This window comes from Lutjanus erythropterus, chromosome 4 (assembly GCF_056507025.1).
Source record: "Lutjanus erythropterus isolate fLutEry1 chromosome 4, fLutEry1.hap2, whole genome shotgun sequence".
NCBI classification, from domain to species: Eukaryota; Metazoa; Chordata; class Actinopteri; order Lutjaniformes; family Lutjanidae; genus Lutjanus; species Lutjanus erythropterus.
Window position 1 is genome coordinate 12,590,740 of NC_139320.1, and position 22,124 is coordinate 12,612,863.

Sequence of the window (22,124 nt, forward strand, 5' to 3'; positions counted from 1 at the left end):
TTCTGGTTTCAAGTGCGCTAGAAAAATGTGATATCACGTACTTCCATGCACCAATCAGGGTTTAGCAACATTTGAATCAGAATCTGATGACAGTTGTTGGAGTGTTTGGTCAGCATCAATCAAATATGATCAAACCCCTTTCTTTTACACTAGCAAGAAATCAGTTTCTACATGAAACAACTCACAACAAAGTATGTGAACTATCTTGAGTAACTGGGTCGTGATTTCTAGAAAGAGACATTTTTAATTTTTCAAATGTATGTTTCTGGTACTTTGAGTGCCATTTAGTCACATTATAATGGAAAGAAGGCAGACATCGCTACGGCTGATATCTGATAACTCTGCAAATCACACTAAAACTATCTAGATGGATAAATAACACTACAGGCCAGAGGAAAAATATGTATTTTTGATTTTGGAGTGAACTCTATCTTTGATAAGGAAACAATAAACAGGACGATAAGTCCAGTCATCTCAATTTAAATACTGTTATTTATTCAGAATATTTTATTTATTTAGAACAACACAAGCAACCAGCTCGCTTTCCAATGATTTAATAGATCAGCAGCTGATGTAATATAGGTTATACATTTTATATAGGCTTTTGCAAAAATGGTGAATCAACGCAAGTCCTTAAGCATAAACTCATAAATGTGCACCAAATATTTTAGGCTGATGCATCCTGTAGCAGTATAAGAGATTAGCTGTGGACACAGACAGCATCTCCAGCCCTGTTGGTCACTCACACACACTCACACACACCTATTGCGTAATCTTACAGCTGGCGGAGATAATTATACTGGTTCTTTCTCAAACAACTGTAAACATGAATACTACTCCTAAAAGGCCCTGGCACATGTTGTGTCCCTCTACACTGGTGATTCAGGATAACAAGAAAGCTTGTCTCTCCTGCTCTGTCTCCTGTCTCTCAGCTTCAGCTCCTGAGACTCATTAATTCCTGTTCATGCTGAGCTAAGCAGCATCTGCGAGTCAGTCAAAACTTTGCACATCGCCACTGGCATCGAAGCTGGTACCTCTCGTGTTGATAATGAGGTCTTAGACCTGTGTGGACATGCCATCATAGTACAGAATGATGTCTACGAGCTATGTGAAATGATCAGCGTGAAAATACCAAAAATACAGTAACTCTCTGTCCTGCCCACATTACACTAGGAGGATGAATAGCACCCACTTCATCTGGCAAAAACGTGCCAAACTGCAGGCCTGATCCTCAAAATTCTCATTTTTTTATTAATCAGAAAGGCTCCACTAGCTTGAAGCATTATTGAAATTTACACTTAGTATCTTATTAAGAATCTTTAATGGAACATTAGGAGCTTGGGAACTTAAATTTTCAATTAAGGTACAGTACATAGAAATTAATTAGCACCCAGAACTTATCCAGTTGTGTCAGACTTGCTTTATGCTTTATAGTCCTGAGCTTTGGCAGAGATTTAAAAGTTTGCAAGAGAAGAAGAAAGGCAGCTCAGTGTAAGATAAAGCATGTAGGGTGGACCGTGAGAGTATGAGAAGAAGAAGATGAAAGGGAGATGATGGAGGGCTTAAAGAAAGAGCAGTGGGGTTGCAGAGGTTAGAAATCCCATTGGGAACCATATCCCCATGTCCTGGAATGGACACGAGACTTAGATAAGAATACATATGGGGGAGGATTAAGGTGAAAGAGAAGGGGACCAAAGGGCAGAGGAGGGGGATTAGAAGTGTCTGACCTACAGAAGAGGCAGAGAGCAAAATAGAAACAAAAAAAAAAAAAAAAGCTGTGAGTGAGAGGTAGAGACCGGAGACAGTTCTGATTGACATTGATGTTATTTCCAGATCCTGGTGCAGGAATCCATCAGACCCATCTGGCCATGTCAGAAAACACAGTTGGACCCCACTAAACCGACCCTATGGAGAAAATGATGAACTACAACTGATAGAGTAAATAATTCCAGTGCTAATATAGCCATGGTGGTCTTGTTTTCCAAGATTAGAAATATCTGAGATGATTGTAAAATACTGTTAAATGTTTTCAGTCATAAGTGCAGTCACATCATAAAAAATTTAATTCAAGGCCCAAGTCAGTTTTGTGGATTTTCCTCTTGCTGCCTATGAAGGTCTTGTGGTCTCACACAGGTTGCTGCCAACTAGCTTTTTATGCAGTCAGTGAAAATTGCAGATAAACTGCTCATCACCGCCTATATTTTAGACAAAGTAGAGATGGAAACCCTTCATTAAATAAGACACACAGCTCACTCTCACAGCAAAACTGCTGTTCAAAATGAGCTCGTAAAAATCTGATATGTCTAAAATATCTGTCTGGTACAACCTTTTTCTTTCTTGTGTGTAAGTCCAAGCTCAAGTAATGTCCTGTCACAATAAAGTAATCCGTTATGCATGCTCTGGGGCTGGGGTATATTTACTTTGATGTTCATACTGTTTGCATCAGGTGCAAGGCCTTATAGAGGCTTAAGGCAGTGTGCAGGCACACACTTCACACAGTCCGTGCAATGGTTCTGGCCAGCAGGGGGCAACTCCACTGGTTGCAGGTCCAAATGTATTTAACCTTATGAGAAACTAACCCTACTTCTCACTTGATCTAACAGTTTAATAATTATTTTATGGTCTCAATTGCGCCTTCAACACAGCTTGGTGTTCATTTCGTAAATTATGGTTGCTACCATGGTCTGTAATCCAGTTCTCAAACAATTTCAATCAGGATAGAGGCGTAGCAACACGTATTATTCTTTGCTAGTTCAAGTCTGGTCCCAAAAACTGAGCAAAGGGCCATAAGCAGGAGTCGAACCCACAGGCACTGCAGAGGACTCAGCCTCAGTACATGGGGCGAACACTCTGACAACTGGGTGACCAGGCCACCTTCAATTTCTAGGTTTTAGTAAAAGAAAATGATTTACCCCCTGTACACTAACTGTCCTGCACCACACAGCAGATAGACAGAGTGAGTAAATAGCTGGTGAGTTTAGTGGAGCATTTATCTGCTAATCTTTGCTGTGTGAACACACTACATATTCAAAACCCTCCTTAGAATCAGTATGCAGTATGGAAGGGTGACACAACTGTAGTGCAGCCAATGCACTGTATTATGAACAGTATGACACAATAAATGAAATTAAATGAAAATAGAGTTGCCTGACTCAGGTTCAGTTCTCATATTTGGCAGTACCAGCTGGGTTCAGCTGGCTTGTGTCTCAGTTTTAGACCTCTGCAGAACTCGACATGCAGTTCACATTTATTTTTTTTTCAAATTTCAAGGTTCACCTCAAATTCAATGACCACTTGGGCAGAATTTGGCGACTGTCTAGAAAAAATTAATATGTACAAAATATTATCTCCTAAATAAACAAGACAAAATGAAAGCCATCTAAATTTACCCAACCATACAGCTAGTCAGCCATCCATCCATCCATCCATCCATACTCAGTCCGTCACTCGTCTGTCCCACCAACCATCTATTAGTCCACCTCCACCCCCTACCTTGGCCTTGCTCTGTGAGGAGAAGTGTTGCTGGACGAACAGGGCTCCCAGTGCCATGCCAAAGTGTTTGTTGGCCTGAGTGAGGCAGAGCCTGCCCAGCTCCAGCTGCTGCTCTGTGCCGTCAATCTCACGAGAAAACTCATGGATGCTGCTGCGGAAGGCGGTGGACAGGTGTTCACTTAGTGCTGCCACAATGCGCCACAGCATGTAGTTATGGAGAACCCTAGACCGGAGGAAACAAAAGATGGGTCAGTGAAATTTTAATTTGTCTTTGAACACACTCTAATAGCTTGCAAAACGTAAATGCGAGGTAGATGCAGGCAGTGAATGTGGCAATAAACAAGAGATAACCAATCCAATCATATACTTGGGATACAGTGATGCTATCATCCTCACAGTTGTATGTCTCCACCAACCAGTCAAGTTACAGTTTACATCCATGTCGGTCCAGACTTTGAAGGGATTTAATGCCTGGCAGGGATAATAATATAAAATATTTTTACTTTCTAGAGGTACATAGCCTCACTCTAATGCAAGACTGTAGGACATTTTCTCTTTTGTTCTCTTTGACATCTACTGCATTGAACTGTAATCTTGTTCCATCTGGCTTAAAGTTCTGTTTTTCCATCTGCCCTCTGAGCCACTTAAGAGTCAGAAAAGTTAGAGAGAAAACAAGAGGGAGACAGTGATCGAGAGCGAGCGGTGAGGAGTCAAGAGGGCCCAACAGTTTAAGAACAGCTCCCTCCAATCCAGAGTGACTCACAGCGGAGAGGCAGCAGAGGGGTGAGGAAAATGTCGAACGGGAGGGGAGAAAATGGATCATTCATTTATGTATTCACGCTGTGTCTTCTCCCCCAGACGATGGAGTGCTGGTGTGTCCTCTTGCCCCCACTGGGTGCACACATCTAATCTGCCCTGCAGGGACAAATGCCCTGCTCTCCTACTGCGAGGCTCCATGCGAACCTAAGGGCATGTTGTTGTTGTTGTTTTCCCCCCTTTTTTCCTTAATTTTCCTTATGCATGACAGATATTAAATCAAAAGCGCCTTGGTAACAGCACCCCGAGGTCCTGCCAACAAAGCACTTGTGAAGTGAATTTAATTGACGGGAAAAGGGAGGGGAAGGCAGGAGTTGGAGGAAGGGAGGGTAAATAAATGAATGAGAGACTCAGGTGGTGTCCTTGATCATCTGTCCCATCGACTCGTCAACATGTGTTACAGGTGTGGCTGCTTCGCCTGATTAGCTGGTTTGTGTCATTTTAATGCCTCTTGGTTGTTTGTATCATTACACTTGGACAGGTGTGGGTTTATATATGCATATGTGTGGGAGTGTGTGCACAGAGGTGCAGCTACATGTATGAATTTCATCTATATGATAATCGTAAAACTACAGCATTTTTCCACTGTAGGTGTTGGAGAGATGAATATTTTACTTGAGGCATCTTTGAAGAAAAGTAATGACAGTAATCTCTCAGAGTAGAGCTGGAATCACACTTGACTTGAGGTTTTGATTTACAGATTTCTCCCCCTGATAGCACCACCGCAGTATTAGACAAATGCATTGTACGTGCTTTAATTAAATTTCCAACAGTGACTGGGTTTACATTCCTTTATGCAATGTGTGATATAGACCAACGATGGGACAATCTGTACCTATAACTAAGGCCTTGCCTACACTTCCATGTTTTAAGTTTTTAAATGTAGCCTTTTCTGTTTTTGCCTTTCATCCACACACAAAAGATGTTTAAGGTCACTGAAAACAGTTTTTGGAAAACTCCAGCCAGGATGAAGAGATTTGGAAACTGTTTTCTGTGTTGTTGTGCAGCCAGGAAAACCAGAGCTTTTGGACTGTAAGGGTGTGACAGGGTCTCCTTTTTTTTAACCTCAAAGTGTGTGCTGTTCTCTTGTTTGTTTATAAAGGCTGTATTGTGCAATGGAGGAATGGTGAGGAAACATTTGAATGTCCAGATCAGCTCGATCAACCTCAGTGAAATAATACGTCTGCATGTGGAAGGAGACCAACAAAAATAAGGGAATGTATTACTTGAGTGACTCCAGAAAACCACTAACTTAATGCATTTGGACGATAGCTGCAAGTTGTTTCATTAATCATCGGACAACTCTGCGAAGCCATCACCATCTTCCTGCATCCAGACTACATTACAACACTGAGTACAAAGCCAGGAGAGAAGGATCTTGATGTCAACTTCCCACAGTGCTTGGGAGACATTGACTGCACATTGAATTAACAGCCCCAAGCCAAAGCCAGAGACAAAAGGGGAAACTTTCCCTCAATGTACAAGCGTTGCTAGTACTGTTAGATGGATATTTCATGTAATGGATTCATTTTGGAGCATCAAAAGTTGATGGTTTCTGATTTGGTTAGCACACTGTCAGTGTTTTCATCCATTTTGTAAGCGTGATTTAGCATTAGCCACACTAGCTATCAGGGATGTTCCTGGTGACTAATTTCCCTGTCAATTAAAATTTAATTTAGACTAGTCGACCAGTCTAACACTAAGAAAACACTCAAGAAGCAGTTAAAATTTAGCAGAATTGATTAATTTATAAACTGTCCGAAAAAAATACCGTGTGTATTAAGAGTCATTTGAAGCCGTTAATCACAGTCTACAATCGCCAAATCGTACTTTAAATGCCACTGAAATGCGCGCTACTTTGCGCTGTGCAACGGCTGCTCTGCTTGCAGGTTTATGTCCGTGTCTGTGCTTAAAGTGGGCATGTTTCTCCAGTTGATTGAATATACAAATCAGCATATCCTGTCACAGTCTACATTGAACATTATTTCCATTTTCTAGATTAAAACACTGCCAAATGGAGCTGCCATCTGTCCGAGTTTGCTGAGATAAACATCCGGTGTTGTCTAGGCGATCCGGGCATATGCGCTGGGCGAGGCGGGCTGCCGTCTGACAGTGCTGCAGCCCCGACTAGTGACGGGCGGCTGCATTAAATCTTAGAGGCAACAGATAACTGGAATTGTGCATGAATTAAATATTGATAAATGGTTTAAATGATGAGTATTTCTGGTGCCAACTACCAAGGGTGGGGATGTTTAATTGTATAGCTGACTAATTGCACGCATCCCTATTAGCTATATCACTGTCTTCCTGTTAGCATTTAGTGCTACACCGAGATACAGAGTAAGTAAATGGTTTTGGCATGTTGGTATGGATGAAGATTATTAACTATTACGATCGTTTTTTTTTAAATTGCTGTTTGAAAAACTACACAAGTACCCCATACTAAACTTTGTGTCAAATGGCAACTAAAATAGAATCTTTTGGAACACTTAACTCATGATCAGCTTGACTTTGACTCAACAGAAAATTCCTTAAGGGCTCAAATCATCCCATTCTCCCCTACATGGCCATGTGTATTGTATATGCCAGTGTGCACTTAATGCCATAATGGAGTCACAGTGGAGCTAAATGAAAGCAGAGGGCCTGTCGGTGAGAGCGCCGTACAGATCAAGCAGTAGGTCTTAATCACCGGAGGACTGAGTGAAGGCTCATTAGCTGAATAGATTTTAATGGGGCTAGTTAGGGAGATGAAAAGACACTTTCCCTGTGCACTTCATCAACACATTACCACAGGTAATGACCCTGCAGGTAATGGGGGAGGGAGGGACTCCTCTTTTCCAAACTTAAAATAACTTTGAAAGAATTTTATCAGTTGAATGATACGTTTAGAGTACAATAATGTGAAATATAAACAGAAAAGCTACATGCACAAGCTTTCAAAATGCAAACTACAAACAGAAAATCACACATTTAGTTCTTATATTGGTGTAAACTTTTATCTAAAGCACCTTATAGAAGCATGACTGCATATATTTTCAGCTCACGACACCCCACTGGGAATCAAACTCCTGCTGCTGAAAGCTCCAGTGCCATGAAATCAACCATTTGGCGAACGGCGTCATGTGAAAATGCTTTACAACCACCTTGAGTATACATTTTGAAAAGCAGTGGACCCAGCAGGACTGTTTTGCTTCTATGGATTGTTCACAAACACACATATGTTACTCTGAAACACACCTGAATAAACACACATGAGATGACAGACTCTTCTGCCAGCCTTCAAACCGCCCAGCCCAAACACTCAGGAGAAATAACGTCAGACAGAGAGAGAGCGGTGGCGAGGGGGAGCGTGTGGGAGAGACGCTGGTGTTGTCATTATGCTTTCCCCTTCATTGAGGCCTGCTCATCTGGCTAATGGGATTGGCTGCAGTCATTGCAGTGAGTGGGGACTGCACACACACATACACACACTGGAGGAAGAAAGAAGAAAAGAAAGACGGATGGACGATAAAGAGATGGAGGTGTGACTGTTCTTGTCAGTAGACTTGTATGATGAGAGAGCCGTCAATGTGAGAACATGGGAGGGGTGGAGGGAGAGAACAATGAAGAGAACGACTTGGTCAATAGATGCCTATAAAGATGGAGCCTGTGTATTCTCACAAATGGGGGGACTGAGAAATGGATGGAGAGAAATGGATCGATAGATCGAGTCGTCAGAAACAACCTCAAATCACTGAGAATGAAGAAGAGAAGAAGAGAAATGAGATGATGCGTAGAAGCAGAAAGATGGGATGGGGTAAAAGGAAAAGAAGGAGACTGGATGGATGGATACATGCATGGATGGATCGATATACGGATGGATGGATGGATGGATGGGTGGAAAAAAAACACCTGGGGTTTTAAAGGGATAGTTCAGATTATTTGAAGTGGGGTTGTATGAGGTACTTATTGATAGTCAGTGTACTACCTACAGTTGATTTTATTATTTAATTAATATAACAATGAATTTACTCAAAATAAAAAAAAATGTCTCAATTATATTTCAACATTTTATTCAATCATAATCCTGAAAAACAGACACATAAAGAGCATTAGAAAAATGATAATGGTTGCATATTTTAGGTAGTCTCATCAGAAATATTGGCTCTCAAATTAAATAGGATTGCTTTGATATATATTGATTTAATCACTATGTCAACCCTTTCCCTGAATTTCCCAATCATATTTTTACATAAACACTTAACTTAAAACTTAAACTGCTTATGACATGGAGTAATATGCAGGCACGATAATCACTGGCAATGTATTTTTGCATCAGTGTGGGGAAAAATAATAATTGAAACGATTTACAGACTGTAACAACAAGGACAAGCTCTGTAGTTGTACCGCTGCAATGAGCCATTTCCAGTTTGCTGAGCTCACAGAGAAACATACTATTGTTTCTATGTCTAAAATACTCCCACGCTAGATGATCGCAGTGAGGTTTGTTTGCTGTAGCTTGTTCTCTGGGTGCATTCATGCTTCAGCACAGCAGTTAATTGCAGTGTGGTAATGCATGTTATACAAATCGACATATTTCCATAATCGATGACGGTGATTACATCCACGATTCAGCCCTGCCCTAGAAAATATCACTTTAAGTGTACTGTATATTTAGAATATTATCACTGATTTACCCTGCCATTAAACAGCTTTTTCTGATGGGATACTGCTTATATACAGTATGGGCCAATTATCACTCTCTCTTGTTCAACCAGACTCCTTTTGCAAAAACAGTAATTTACCTCATGGAACACAGTACTTGGTGGTCTACACTGCCTCAGTCTGTTAGTTTTTTGTGTTGTTGTGTGACTTTGGTGAAAGTGATCTAACCTTTAAACACACCAGTGTCACTCACTGACAGAAACAAACTGACAGATTGAGACAGGGGTAAACCAGTAACTCTGGTGTCCTATGATGTAAAATTACTAATTTTTCCAATGGAGTCTGGTTGGTTTGGAGAGAGTGATATTTGGCTTATGTAACTGACATCTCCCATCAGAAAAGTCTGTCTGATGGCAAGATAAAACTATGAAAATATTCTAAATATAGCATACACTTCAACTGATATTGATTTTTTTAAGTGGCTACAATTCGTTTTGCCATAGACCCTGTCCACAACAGTACATTACTAGCTTCCTACACCAGAACTCTCGCTGCTTCTCCAAACTGGAGGTGTGTCCACATCTGTCTACTGTAGGTAACTGACTATGACAGTGGGTAAATACTTTGTACAACCCCACTTCAAATAATCTGAACTATCCCTTTAACAGGAAGAGTGTGTTTGTGTGTGTGGGGGTGATAAAGACAACAAAGAGAAAATGGGGAAAAAGCAAATATGAAAAGGAAGGTGTGAGAGAGGAAAGGACAAAAAATGAAGCAAGTCAAGAAGGAAAGCAGGAGAGTAGAGGGAGGGGCGATACATTTTTAACAATGCAGCCTGTCATCCTGAAACACACAACTATCTAACAGACAGGCGAAGTGAAGCACCTGTCTGTGTCACCTTTTCACCTCACCAAGTGAGACTTCACACCATTCCTCCAATTTAACAGGAACCCAAACTTTCCTCCTCAGTTTTTCTGTTTTTATACGAATGTCAGTCTGTGCCAGCCTCTGCAAGCGTACTCCTGGACAGTATATGTGTGTGTGTGCGTGTGTCTGGTGTGTGTATGTGTGATTGAATGGCAGAATCCTGCAGAGCACGAAAGAGTACAAAAGAGTTTTTCTGTGGTCCATTAGTGGCCTTAAGAGGAGAGAAACCTCCTACATCTGCTCTACTGGACAATGATACAACAGGCCAACACCTCTGCCACGACCCCTGACTCACAGTGCACCAAGCCAAACAATAGCACTGTGTGTGTGTGTGTGTGTGTGTGTGTGTGTGTGTGTGTGTGTGCTTAGGGCGCAACTTCCACTGTGGTTAGATGTGCAGGGGATTTATATGAGCATAGATATACAACTCTCTGGTATTCTTTGCTTTTTGCACGTCTCATGATGATTGCATGCTTTGTTCAGCTGGATTAGCAACCGGCCAATCATGCGGGAGGGTTAATCACCCTTGTTTTATCAAGCTCATGCACTGATTCTGTGAGAAGTACCACCTGTCCATATCCCACATCAAGAAAAATCAAAGAAACTAGCTAGAAGTTCAAGCTGTGCTTATAGAGCAGACAGATGGTGGATTTAAGAAAACTCAAATTTCCAAAGGTGATTGACCTTGAACACAACTGTCAAATAGAACCACTTGCTTTGGTCGCCATTATGTTATTTTAGTTAACATTATTTTTAGCAATGCTAGCCACATAATTCTGGGGACAGAAATTTGTACAGGCAATCATGGTCCCCAGCTGATGGATCCTGTGGTGATTTGGTGAGATTTCATCTTGCAGCCCTATGAGATTTAAATTTTGTGACATCTCATCAATATTGGAGGGGTCGCCATGAAACGTTTGGGGCTAAATGGCCCTCTTCTTGTTATGCTCAAAGCACCAAAAAATACATTTTAGAAATACAAAACCAGTATGTCTTTCCAAAATGACCCATTTACTCAAGATAACCCACAGACCTTGTTGTGAGCAGCTTTATGTAGGAACTTTCTATTAAAAAGACAGTAGTTCTGGTAGATTCTATTGCACACAGTACAGTAGTTCCTACTAGAAACTGCTCACAGCAAGGTCTGTGGATTATTTTGAGTAACCAGATCATGACTTTTGGAAGGAGAGACTGGTTTTGAATTTTTCATATGTATTTTGAGTGTCATCTCGTCCCATTAGAAGGCAGACATCTCGGTTTAACTGTTTTAACTGTGTTCATTTCTGTTTGGCAGACAGTGAAGGCTCTGTGAATATAGCTTGTGCTGTCACTGCGCCCTTATCATGTGACTTTTTTTGTTTGTTAAGTTTATATCTTAAATAATAATCTAAACTGGGACCCCTGGGTTGGGAACCAGTGAACCAACATTGACTGGAAATAACACAATAATAGTTGAGTAGTAATTTGTTATATGCATACCATTACATAGGATACATGACTAAATCATTATGATAATGATAGTGGATACATGTTTTTGATTTTGTATACTGAGACTTTGTTACTGCAGATACACAATTAGTAAGACAAGCCACTTTGCTAGTAGAATGGAAAAAGTCACTATACAGTATATTAGAAGAAAGTCAACTAAGCTTCTGTAAGACTGGAACTATGAAGGTTTTTGACCACATAACATAATTTATACAACATCAAAGGAACAGGTTGAATACTTTCAAATGTTCCCCTTTTCAAGAGAAGTTCAGTGGGATTTACTCTCTGGATGGAAATTAAAAACTCAGAGTTGTATTACTCAATACTGGAATTAGAGTCAAAACATTTTACCTGACTGGCTTTCCCAGGGGTTTTGGAGTTGCAGTTTGATGTTGCCACTGTACGGCTGTGCCTAACTCCAGCCTCACAGAACTACTAACATGGCTGTAGACTCTTCGTCTTTTTATATCATTAATTAGTTTTTTCTTTGTTAGCAGTTTCTCATGTATTGAAATAGTGCTAACAAAAGCAGCAATTTCTTTTTAATATTGTTACTGATATTGAAAAGGCATTTCATGAAGAATTAAGAGGAAAAATAGGCACATTTTACCCAACAGAAGGAGGGGTAAATGAAGGAAGTGGATTTTTTTTTCGGACAGGATTTTGCTCCGTCAGGTGCAAACTCTAGTGTTATCCCACTGTGAGTGCTAACTTCAGTTTCCTGATGTCTGTGTTTATTTGTGTGCATGGTTATTGCTACAAGCTGTGTGACTGGCGAATAACAGGCAGTGGTGGAGAGACCCCTTGATGTGAGGAACCGGGGCATTTTTAACAGAGTCCTCATAAGCTATGCTAATGAGCAACACCCCCCAGTATAACTCTGTGTGTGGGAATTAGCAGCCAACTTTTGTTTATACCTCGACAAAAAAACTTCCTGGGAGATAAAACCTGGAGACGGACTGGAAGTGGCAGGATGATGAGAATGAAGGAGCGAAAAAGAAAAGGCAAGTATGGAAAGAACAGGAACAGGTGAGCAGGAGGATGACAGGAGGTAGAGAAGTGACAGAGGAAGAGACGGATAGAAAACAATGGAAGAGGTGCAGATGGAGAGAAGGAAGAGCGTGGTGTTGGGGGATTGAGGCAGAACTGAGGGAAAGAGGGTTATCATGCAAAGCCGAGAAGGAGAGATCTAGCGAGGGAGGACAGGGAGATGGAGCCAGATGGAGAGAGCCGGGTAGCAGGGGACTGAAGAGAAAAGAGTTTGGTGAGGGGAGGAAGAGAAAAAAAGGAAAAGACACTGACTCAGAAAGTTGCAGACAGAGTCAAAGAGAGATGGAGTCATAAAAGTTCAAACTTCTACCTCCTACTGTCATTGTATAGAAGCCCATTCCCGCCAGGAAAAAAAAAAAAAGATAGATTTTTTAAACATTTTATTCATGTTTTTCTCAAATTAGTCAAACTTTAACTTTTAAAGTCAGAATTATGAGATATGAAGTTCCAATTACAAGAGGTCTGGACTTGAGTCACATGACTGACGACTTTAGATTTGACAAAATCAAAAGGAACTTGCAACTTGACTTGGCCTTGAATTAATCATGACTTCGCTTGGACCCAAAAATACTTGATATATTCCCTCATGCCCAAAGATTATGCATTGATATTTTAAAACGTGTGAATCCACAAATCAATTCATTTCCCTTCATTTCCTGAATCAACTAACATTAACACTGTTCTCAGGAAGTTGGCCCTTTATTCCCCAGATGCAGTTTGTTTGAACCAATCTGACAAGATCTAATCAAGTTACAAGAGAGAACAATGAGGAACTAACGTTACATTACTGAGCTCTAGTTGAAAAAATGATGCCAAAAATAATTTTATTCACGCACAAAATCTATTAGCCAGTCAATTACAGACCGAGACGCAACAACTTCCAACTTCAACATCCGCCCTATTTTATGCTGATCTAAAGTGTAAGTGGAGAAGTGTGCGACACAAGCAACTACAATATTTGCACTTTATTGCTCATAGAAAATATGTTCAAAGGACACTTAACTAATCCAGACTCCTGTGTGGGGAAAAGACAGACCACAAATGAAGGTGTTCGGGTTTGTGTAGACGTCTGTGTGCTAAGGTGCAAGTGGTTTTTGCTCTAATACGCCAAGCACAAGAAAGCAAATGCGCCGTGCCATGCCTTCATTTGTAGACCTGTAGATTTGGGCATTTATTGGGCAGGGAGGGTCCAGTGAGTTGCATTATACAATTTCTGAATCCAGTGGGTTTGGAACTTTAAGTCAAACTAAAAGTCAGAATATCTGGGATTTTTGTTTTTGATCATTTTTTAAAAAATCTGTCTTTTATGTGTCCCTCAGTTTAATAAAAGTGCAATGCTAATTCCAAAGTCTGAACTATGGCATGCAGTAGTAAGGAATATAGTATACTCCCAAACAGATGCACCATGGATGGGTAATAGTTCTGTTTATGCCATGCTTTCTGTGGTCCGCTGGGAGGACGCATTCCACACATGCACAGACAGTATTCCACTGTTGTAGTGTACTGGCCTCACAGACGAGTCTGCATGGTTACAACAAACTGGAGGCAAATGGATGCCTGCTCAAGACTAATGCACACATCCTCTGATGACAAAATTTACATAAACCACACCTTAATGCACGTTGTGTATTCATGGATACCTTAAGTATAATTTTAGCTTAACTTTGACATACAATCTTGTGAGTATCCTAGTCATATTTCATCTGTTTTTAATCTCATCTACTTTTTCCTGTTTTTGTCTTCAAAAGTCAAAGCTTTGATTTGAAAACAGCTCAAACAATTAGATACCTTTCTAAGTCAACATCTTGACTTTATTTCTGTTTTGGTTTAGCAATTTTGATTCACTATAAGTACTGTTATTTTTACTATTCCTAAATGTGACTGGCACTAAATAAAACTCCGAAATGAGAAGTTCATTTTAACTTTGAGAGAGCAGTTCCACACTGAAGCCCATATCAGCCGAACATTATAGCTGACTGAGTGAACCCGTGATGAAAGGGAGAGAAGACAGGATGTCAGATAGACACAGGTGGAGGGAACAAAAGACAGGGAGAGAGGATGATTGAAACTTAGTGTAGAATCTATTACTAAAGCCATCAGGGGGGATTGATGGACAGACAACTCAAAGAGAAGATTGGTAAACAACAAGGGAAGAGACAACGCATGCAACCCGAGGAGAAGTGAACCTGGGCTAATGGATGTGACAGTGGCAACGGTGGCTGTACTTTTACAAAGAGGATTATGAATCCCTTAATGATATGACCCCAACTCAATGCGTATGCATGTTGGAGTGTTGTGATTAAAAAGTACATTTCACAAAGAAGGGAGAGCAGCAGGAGACCAGATAAAAGAGATAACGGAAAATGGAGCACAAGACAGAGAGCAGAAAATTTGATATGGAAGAGATGTTTACACTGATGGGAGCTGAGCTAAATCACTACAAAAAAAAATAAAGATCCTATCTTTTGTTGTGGCTGATAAAAGTAAGCGGAATAAAACACTAAAGGATTTTCAAGTGAAGAATAACATTTATTTGTATCCTGTAAAAATGTGAAGGAGAAAGAAAAAAGAGCAAAAATAAGGCCACGACTTGAGATAAAAACATTTGTAAAAAACAAAAAAACAAAAACAAAAAAAAAAACAAAAAAAAAAACAGAAAAAGGCGAGCCCTTCTGTATGTGGCATGATGCCACTGATGTTATTATATATGTATGTGTCACACCAGTTCTTTGTTGTGCAGAAAGGATTGCTGGTAAACCCACTCCGTGCACAGCTTTGCTCTAATCTTGTTCTTTCTCGTAGGCAGTACACCTTCCTTAAACCTCTGTATGCAGCCCTGTTTTGGTTCTACCTGCTGGATATGTCTGGATCTTTCACCAAGTCTGTCCTCAGCGCTGAGGCAAAGTGACAGGACTGGCTACTAGCCGGTATGTACAAAATGTTAGACCACCTTTGTGTAAAATAGATACGTCCATTTCAAACTATATAACCATCACTGCCCACATACAGCTATGTGTTCTTCACATTGGCATTGATTTTAAACAATACATCCACTAGTTGGCGCCACTCAGAGTCAAAAGTTATCCCAAAGGAGAAAAAGAGTCAAAAGTTTCTGAGGGCAACAAACAAGGTGGGGGGAGTAGAGAGTAGGTGGGCATCAGGGGAACGTAGAGAACGAGCAGGTGTATAGGATAGGGACAGAGTAGACTGGACAGATAAGGTGGTGCCAAGACATGAGGGAGTGTATAAATGAGGAGAAGCACTTTAAAACAGATGCAGTATTTAACAGGGAGGCAGTGCAGTTGCTGGACTGTAGGGCTGATGTGTTCCCAGCACTGTTTTTGGCAGAGGAGTATTGCAGCTGAATTCTTTACACACTGTCGTCTATTTAAGGTTTGAGTTGCTGCACTGTGGAAAAGGGCATTACAGCAGTCAAGTTGGGATGTAATGTGAATCACAGTCTCTGCAACGGAGTGGGAGAGTGAGCTCCGTAGTCTGGAGATGTTTTTGAGGTGGATGAGGGCTGCTCTGGTGATGTGTTTGATTTGAGTGTCAAAACAGAGGGTGGAGTCCAGACTTAGATGGGAGACTCTGTGAAGTTTGGCTGGGGAGGCAATAAGAATAGACTCAGATTTGTCCTGATTAAGCTTGAGATGCAGTTTATCCAAGCACTTACATCATTCAAGCAGTTACAATAGCCACTACGCCTCCAAGCTATACTGTTGCAGCGGTCTGCTAACAAAGCTGACTCTTTATGGACTGGCAGCTCCCAGTGAACATGACCAGACTGGGACTGAACACCACCTCCAACATCGACAGAGGTTTGACAACAGGGAATACAGTATAAACATGGTTTTCTTGCCAGGTTTGGCTCCTGGCACCGTGGGACTGAGTCAGCTAACTTAGCTGCATTCTTGAATAACAGCAGTTAGCAATTAGTTAAGTTACTTGAGCAACAAGTAAAACTCTTTCCAACAGGAAACTCTGTTAATGACCTTGGTGCTGTATTCCCTGTTGGTCTCCCAGGCTGCATTTTGCCCAAAATATTATCTAGTTTCACCCAAATCAATGAATAGTAACTTGTGTTTTTGTACAGGAACATTAATCAATGAGGCCCGAACCCAAGCCCATATGCTCTATGTAGCTAATTGGTAGTTGTTGAAGCAGTTTACTATAAAATGTCTCGCGCAAAATCTACAGTCACAGACACCAGTCTCTCTAAAGTGAACAAATTCTAGCCAGTGGACTGTAACCACACCACCGCCACTGTATTTTGGGGAAACTGAAGGTTTGAAGTGGTGAACAAACAATGACACGGCAGCGTATCGTACTGTTGCTAGCTAGCTAACTGATGAATCTCTGCACCACTAAAAAGACTGACAGGTGGATGTCATGATATTATTATTATTATTATTATTATTATTATTATTATTATTATTATTATTATTATTATTATTATCATCATTATTATTATTGAGACACAATTCTAGATTATTTAGTCAGAGCTCATCTCTATTTTTTCACTGTAGGCTTTCTGTAACTGAATTCACAGACACACACTTCACAAGGAACCACTGATATGATATTATATTAAAAGTCTAGCAGTTTGCCAATATTGTCCACCTCTGGGCAAATGAATATGCTGCATTTTGATTGATTAATGGATTAAACCTTGTGTGAAGCTGTTTTGCACTAAATCAGTCAGAGGTTGTAGCATGTACGTAGAGTTAGTGAATCTGAAATGGTGAGATGAGGAAATAAAATGACCAACATCGAAGGTACCGTAATGTCATGAACTGGTGAGTTATGAAATTACTAAAATGTCTGAAAAGGTTATGCTGCTTCAGAAGACAGACAGACATGTATCCAGACTCAGCCATAAATGACAAGCAAGTAATCCACCCGCCAGTCATCCAGCCAGTCAGCCATGCATGAGGGCTGAGTGCTGTTGTGTATTTGTGTAGAGCACAGTGACTATTGGCGAGCTGTCAGTTGCTGTGACACACATCCTGACGTGCAGCAGCCCTCTAAGGCCTCCCCTGGAGTCTGTCAAGAAGAAGAAGGGGGAAGAAAGTGTGTGTGTGTGTGTGTGTGTGTGTGTGTTTGTGTGTGTGTCTATCTGAGTCTGCAGGTGGTAGAAAGGTGTGGGTGTAGATCAATAATAATCAGCTGCAGTAGAACTGGAAGTTCACCCAACAGTGACTCACCTCAAACACACACACACACACACATAAATACATGCACAGCAACACTCAAAACCCAATCCATACACCTTGTGACATTGCGTTGTTGCCCAAGCTGTAATGACAGCCCTGAACCAAAGGCAACACACACACACGCACACGCACACACACACACACACACACACGCACACACACACACACACACAGAACAACCTCAAACAAAAGCGCTTACTCGTGCTCAAAAAGTACCGACTCAAAAATTCCTGCGTCTAATTTCATTGATTTTACATACACCTCAGTGCCCTCATCTTTCTCTCCCCTTTTCCGTCTCCACAACTCCAAACACTCCACCCCCATACAGCCACCCATTCCCTCTTTCTTTACCTCTTTGAAGTGGTCTTAATGATGTCCGAGACCTTCTGTATGTAATCGGTGGCAAGCACCACGATCTCTTCGTCCTCAGAGAAGTTGTCATGGAAGATTCTGTCTAGCAAGCGTTTCCAGTGAATCTGTGGTGAGTGGAACAATGATACTGTGTGAGTCTTTAAAGAGTCATACATTTCCTCCCTCTGATAAAAAAAACCTTACTTACTTATAAGTTCAATCCCAGCCTAACAACCTGGCCATGATTACTTAAGGGAGCAGCGGTTCCCTGTGTACAGATTTTTTTTTCGGACCCCCTGTAATCTTCAATTTCTTTTTAATTGTTAATAGCATGTACAAGAACTGACCTGGTACTATGGGGGGTTTAATACAAGGCCTAGACCCAACCCACTAATGTAAAACCTATGTAAAGAGGCTCAAGTGGGTAAAACAAAGACAGCAGGTTATAGAGGTGCAGAAGAGCTGCGGGAATAGATGATACAAATGCTTCAACAACACAGTGATACATTTAGAATAAAAAAAAGCATGATCCACGTTGTCAATGGATAACTTTTGTGAACATTCAGATCTCCACACCCCTCCTAAGTCCTGCCTCTTTTTGCTCTGTGCTTCAACACAGACTTTGGTCAACTTTTCCTTGCTTGTTTGCTATACTTAAATATTAAATATATAAAAGAGCCACATCTCAAGTAACCTAATGTTAGAAAAATGCTACATAACAAGCAAGCTAATCCTCATCAATTGTTAGCCAGCTAGTTTGCTGGTGTTTTGCTTTGTAGCAAAATGCTAGTGAACCAGCAGACTAATCTATGTCAAGGTAGATATCTAGTCAGCTCGTGTTTTGCTTTTAACTAGGAATTTTAACCAGGAGCAGGACTTGATATACATTTATGACTGTTAAAGGTACTATGTGAAGCACTTAACATGTATTAATGGCATTGCATTGTCTAAGAGCGCATGGATGTAATGTTACTTAAAAAATGAGTCTGTGGGTGAATTTCTACATAAAGGACTTGGGATGGATTTTCCAGCAAAATCCAAAGGATGTGATGTGTATATGCACTCCTGCATAAATGTCACAGTCTTTGCCTCTCTTCAGCTCCCCTACAGTGCCAAAAGTGTGCAACACTAGCTAATGCTAGCTTAGAAATGGACCCCACTAACATTAATAAACGACCGCCATGCACCTCAACACACGCATTAATTCGACCTAACTCAGTGATGGTGGCCTAAAGGTTAGAGAAGTGAGCTTGTGACCAGAAGGTTGCCGGTTCAATCCCCTGACTGGCAGGATAAATCTGGGCCCCTCTCTCGTTACCTTAGGCCCTCAACCCCAACTGCTCCTGTGGAGCTGCTCAGTGTCCGGCAGGTAAGAGTGTGGTTGTACTGGGCAGCTTCCAAGTGTGAATGTGTAACTGTGTGAATGTGATCAGGACGTTCCTGCAAAAGAGAGCATCGCTCTCAATGTACCTACCCTGAATAAATAAAGGTTAAAAAAAAACAAATAAAAAAACCCTCATTTATCAACATGATGCTGGTCAATCATGTTCAGTCATATGTATGTCATTCTGTTTTGGTTGATGCTCAGGAGTGCGAGTAACAGGATGCTGACTGCAGTGTCCGTAATAATAACAAGGATTTTATGAAAATTCCTTATATGTAGCCCTTTTAAATGTAATTTTTCCAGTTTGATAAATAAGGACAAATGTTTTGCATATGGATTCTTTTATGTTTGTCAGACCTTAAATTGATAAATGAGGCTTTTTAAATATGCAGAGGAGCAGAACTTCAGAGATTAAATGTGTTAGTTATCCTGTATTCATAGTTTTTACAAGTTCGGGGGCTGTTTCCATGCCAGGCAGATTCACTTAGCTGCCTGTCAGTGTTAATGTTTCCAGCATATCTCACCTCTACAGATAATTAGCTTCATTTTTGAGACTTTTGGGACTTTTAAGACTGTTAAGGATTAAAAACAAAGTAAATGTCATTCTTTAGTCAAAGCATTTACAACACTGTCACTGACGTGACTGTAACTTTCCTTTTTTTGGGACTAGATCACCAACAGTCACCTCTCTACTATAAATCTCATCATTCTACTTTTTGTATATGCTTTGCTTTGTGGAAACATTGTTTTTGGTGGTTAGTTAGCTGCATACCAGCCTGCTTGTAATTTTAAGTAGATTTTTTTTTTACAGTGAATTCCAATTTTGAATGACAGAGCTGAAGGGTTTTATAGCATTTGGACTCCAGATCCAAGTTAAAGCAAGTAAATGGCAGCCATTTAACAACATTCAGTCTTCTCCTGCTTGAATCTTTATCCTCTAATCTGCTTCAGTCTTTGCTTCTCCCCACCCCTTTTATTCCCACTCACGTTCACGCTGTCTCTTTTTCTGTGTGTTTAGATTTTTTTTGGCTGAAAGCTAAAAATCAAACTCTTTATCTTCCTCTCAGAACATGCCCAGATTCCATCTCTCCTCCTTCCCTCCAGTTACATCCATCCCTCCATCGACCACGAAACATCTTGAGGATTCTCTGTCAGTCTTCCCACTGCTTCAGAGGAGAGCCTACGCCTTCTTCCCTTCTCCTCCTTGCCTGCGTCTCCAGTACCCCCCCCCCCGCATAATTTCCAACACCCCACAATGTCTCCTCATTTTCTCCTTTTCCCTCTCCCTTCTTTCGTTCCCTCCCTCCACCTCCCCATCTACCCCTGCAGGGCGGACAGCTTTTGTGAGTCACTTAGGCCTCTGTGTGTGTGTGTGTGTCTGTGTGTGTGTGTGTGCGTGTCCATCCCTGCGCAAACACACACTCATACACCTTCCCTCTGTGCACTCACGCACTCGCCACACTACTTAAAATGCTCAGTTGGAGTTCAAATCTTAATCCATCACGTCTGCTTCAGCCCAAAATGCATGTGCACACAAACAAACTTATAAATGATGGTTATGTTTATGTGTGTGTGTGTGTGTGTGTCTGTGTGTGTGTGCACAGTACTCACACTGGGAGCAATGCGCTGTAGCTGCCTGAGGGTGATGCGGTTATACATGGTGCTGATGTCCTTTCTTTGGTCATCATATTCTGACACAGTGATCTGGAGAGAGAGGAGATTTTACTCAACACTGCACACAGACACATGCATGCATGCACATGAACACAAATTAACACACACACACATGCACATGTAATCAGCTCACATTGGCCAGAAGGGTCTCCAGCTGTATAATCTCCTTGGAGTTCTGCGTGGGGTCGCGATCTCCCAGCATACTCAGCAAGCGCTCCATCAAGGCCTTGTACGCCGCCAGGATCTGAGAAGCACAGTGACATCAGCGCTAACAGACAGGACAAGCTTCAACATCATCAGTAATGGCCGGTGATGGGGGTGACATGTGGCAAAGTGGACAGGATAACAAAAGCACAGCGGGTGACAGTCGAAAACAGGTGGATTGATGTAGAGACAAGAGAGACGAGTCAACAGGACAGATGGAGGAGGAGAGGAGGGAGGAAGGTAAAGGTAGGAATATGGGAGGGAAGGAGGGCATGTAGGAGAGGAAATTAGGAAAGAGAACAGGAACCTGAAAGGAGTCAACACTGTAAACGATAACTCAATCTATAAAAAAAAGGTTTTAACTCTCACACATGCAATATGCTGCACCTATATTCTAAAAATAAGCATTGCTTTGACCAATTTTTATTAAATTGTGTGCATAAGAACAGAATATGTTGGTAAAAACACAGGTAATTGCTGTAATTTTATCATTTTATCTTCAGTGTTATACTACAATTCTTGTTATAACAAGGTGTATAAAAAAAATTAGGCCAATCACATTAGGCCATGAAAACCTGTGGTTCTTGTGCTCCGCTCCAGAGGCTCCATGTAGCTCTGACAAAAAATCTAATAGAAATGAATAATGGTTTCTTTTTTTTTACCATTTTATTTTAATTTATTGTTGTAGACTTAGAGTGATTCTTACATTCTCCAACTGTAAAAATGTGCAACTAATACACCAAATGAAAAACATGTTTGAATATTTTGTCAAGTAAAATGTGCGTCACAGCCTACGTCTATGGCTCAGTGCCCTTTCCTTTAATTTCTCTGGTGGCTAGTATTAAGTTTCCCTAGCTAAGGATGCCAGATACAAAAAC

At 40.9% G+C, this 22,124-nt stretch overlaps 1 protein-coding gene across 1 annotated transcript in view; it reads right to left on the bottom strand.

Moving 5' to 3' along the window:
- Positions 1-22,124, bottom strand: part of ecel1 (endothelin converting enzyme-like 1) — a 61,331-nt gene that overhangs the window by 22,236 nt on the left and 16,971 nt on the right. The window contains exons 4-7 of the mRNA XM_084717000.1: positions 21,176-21,286; positions 20,980-21,072; positions 17,985-18,109; positions 3,493-3,715 (exon numbers count right to left, since the gene is read on the bottom strand). Coding sequence (XP_084573126.1) covers positions 3,493-3,715; positions 17,985-18,109; positions 20,980-21,072; positions 21,176-21,286 — 552 coding nt within the window. The remainder of the gene's footprint in view (positions 1-3,492; positions 3,716-17,984; positions 18,110-20,979; positions 21,073-21,175; positions 21,287-22,124) is intronic.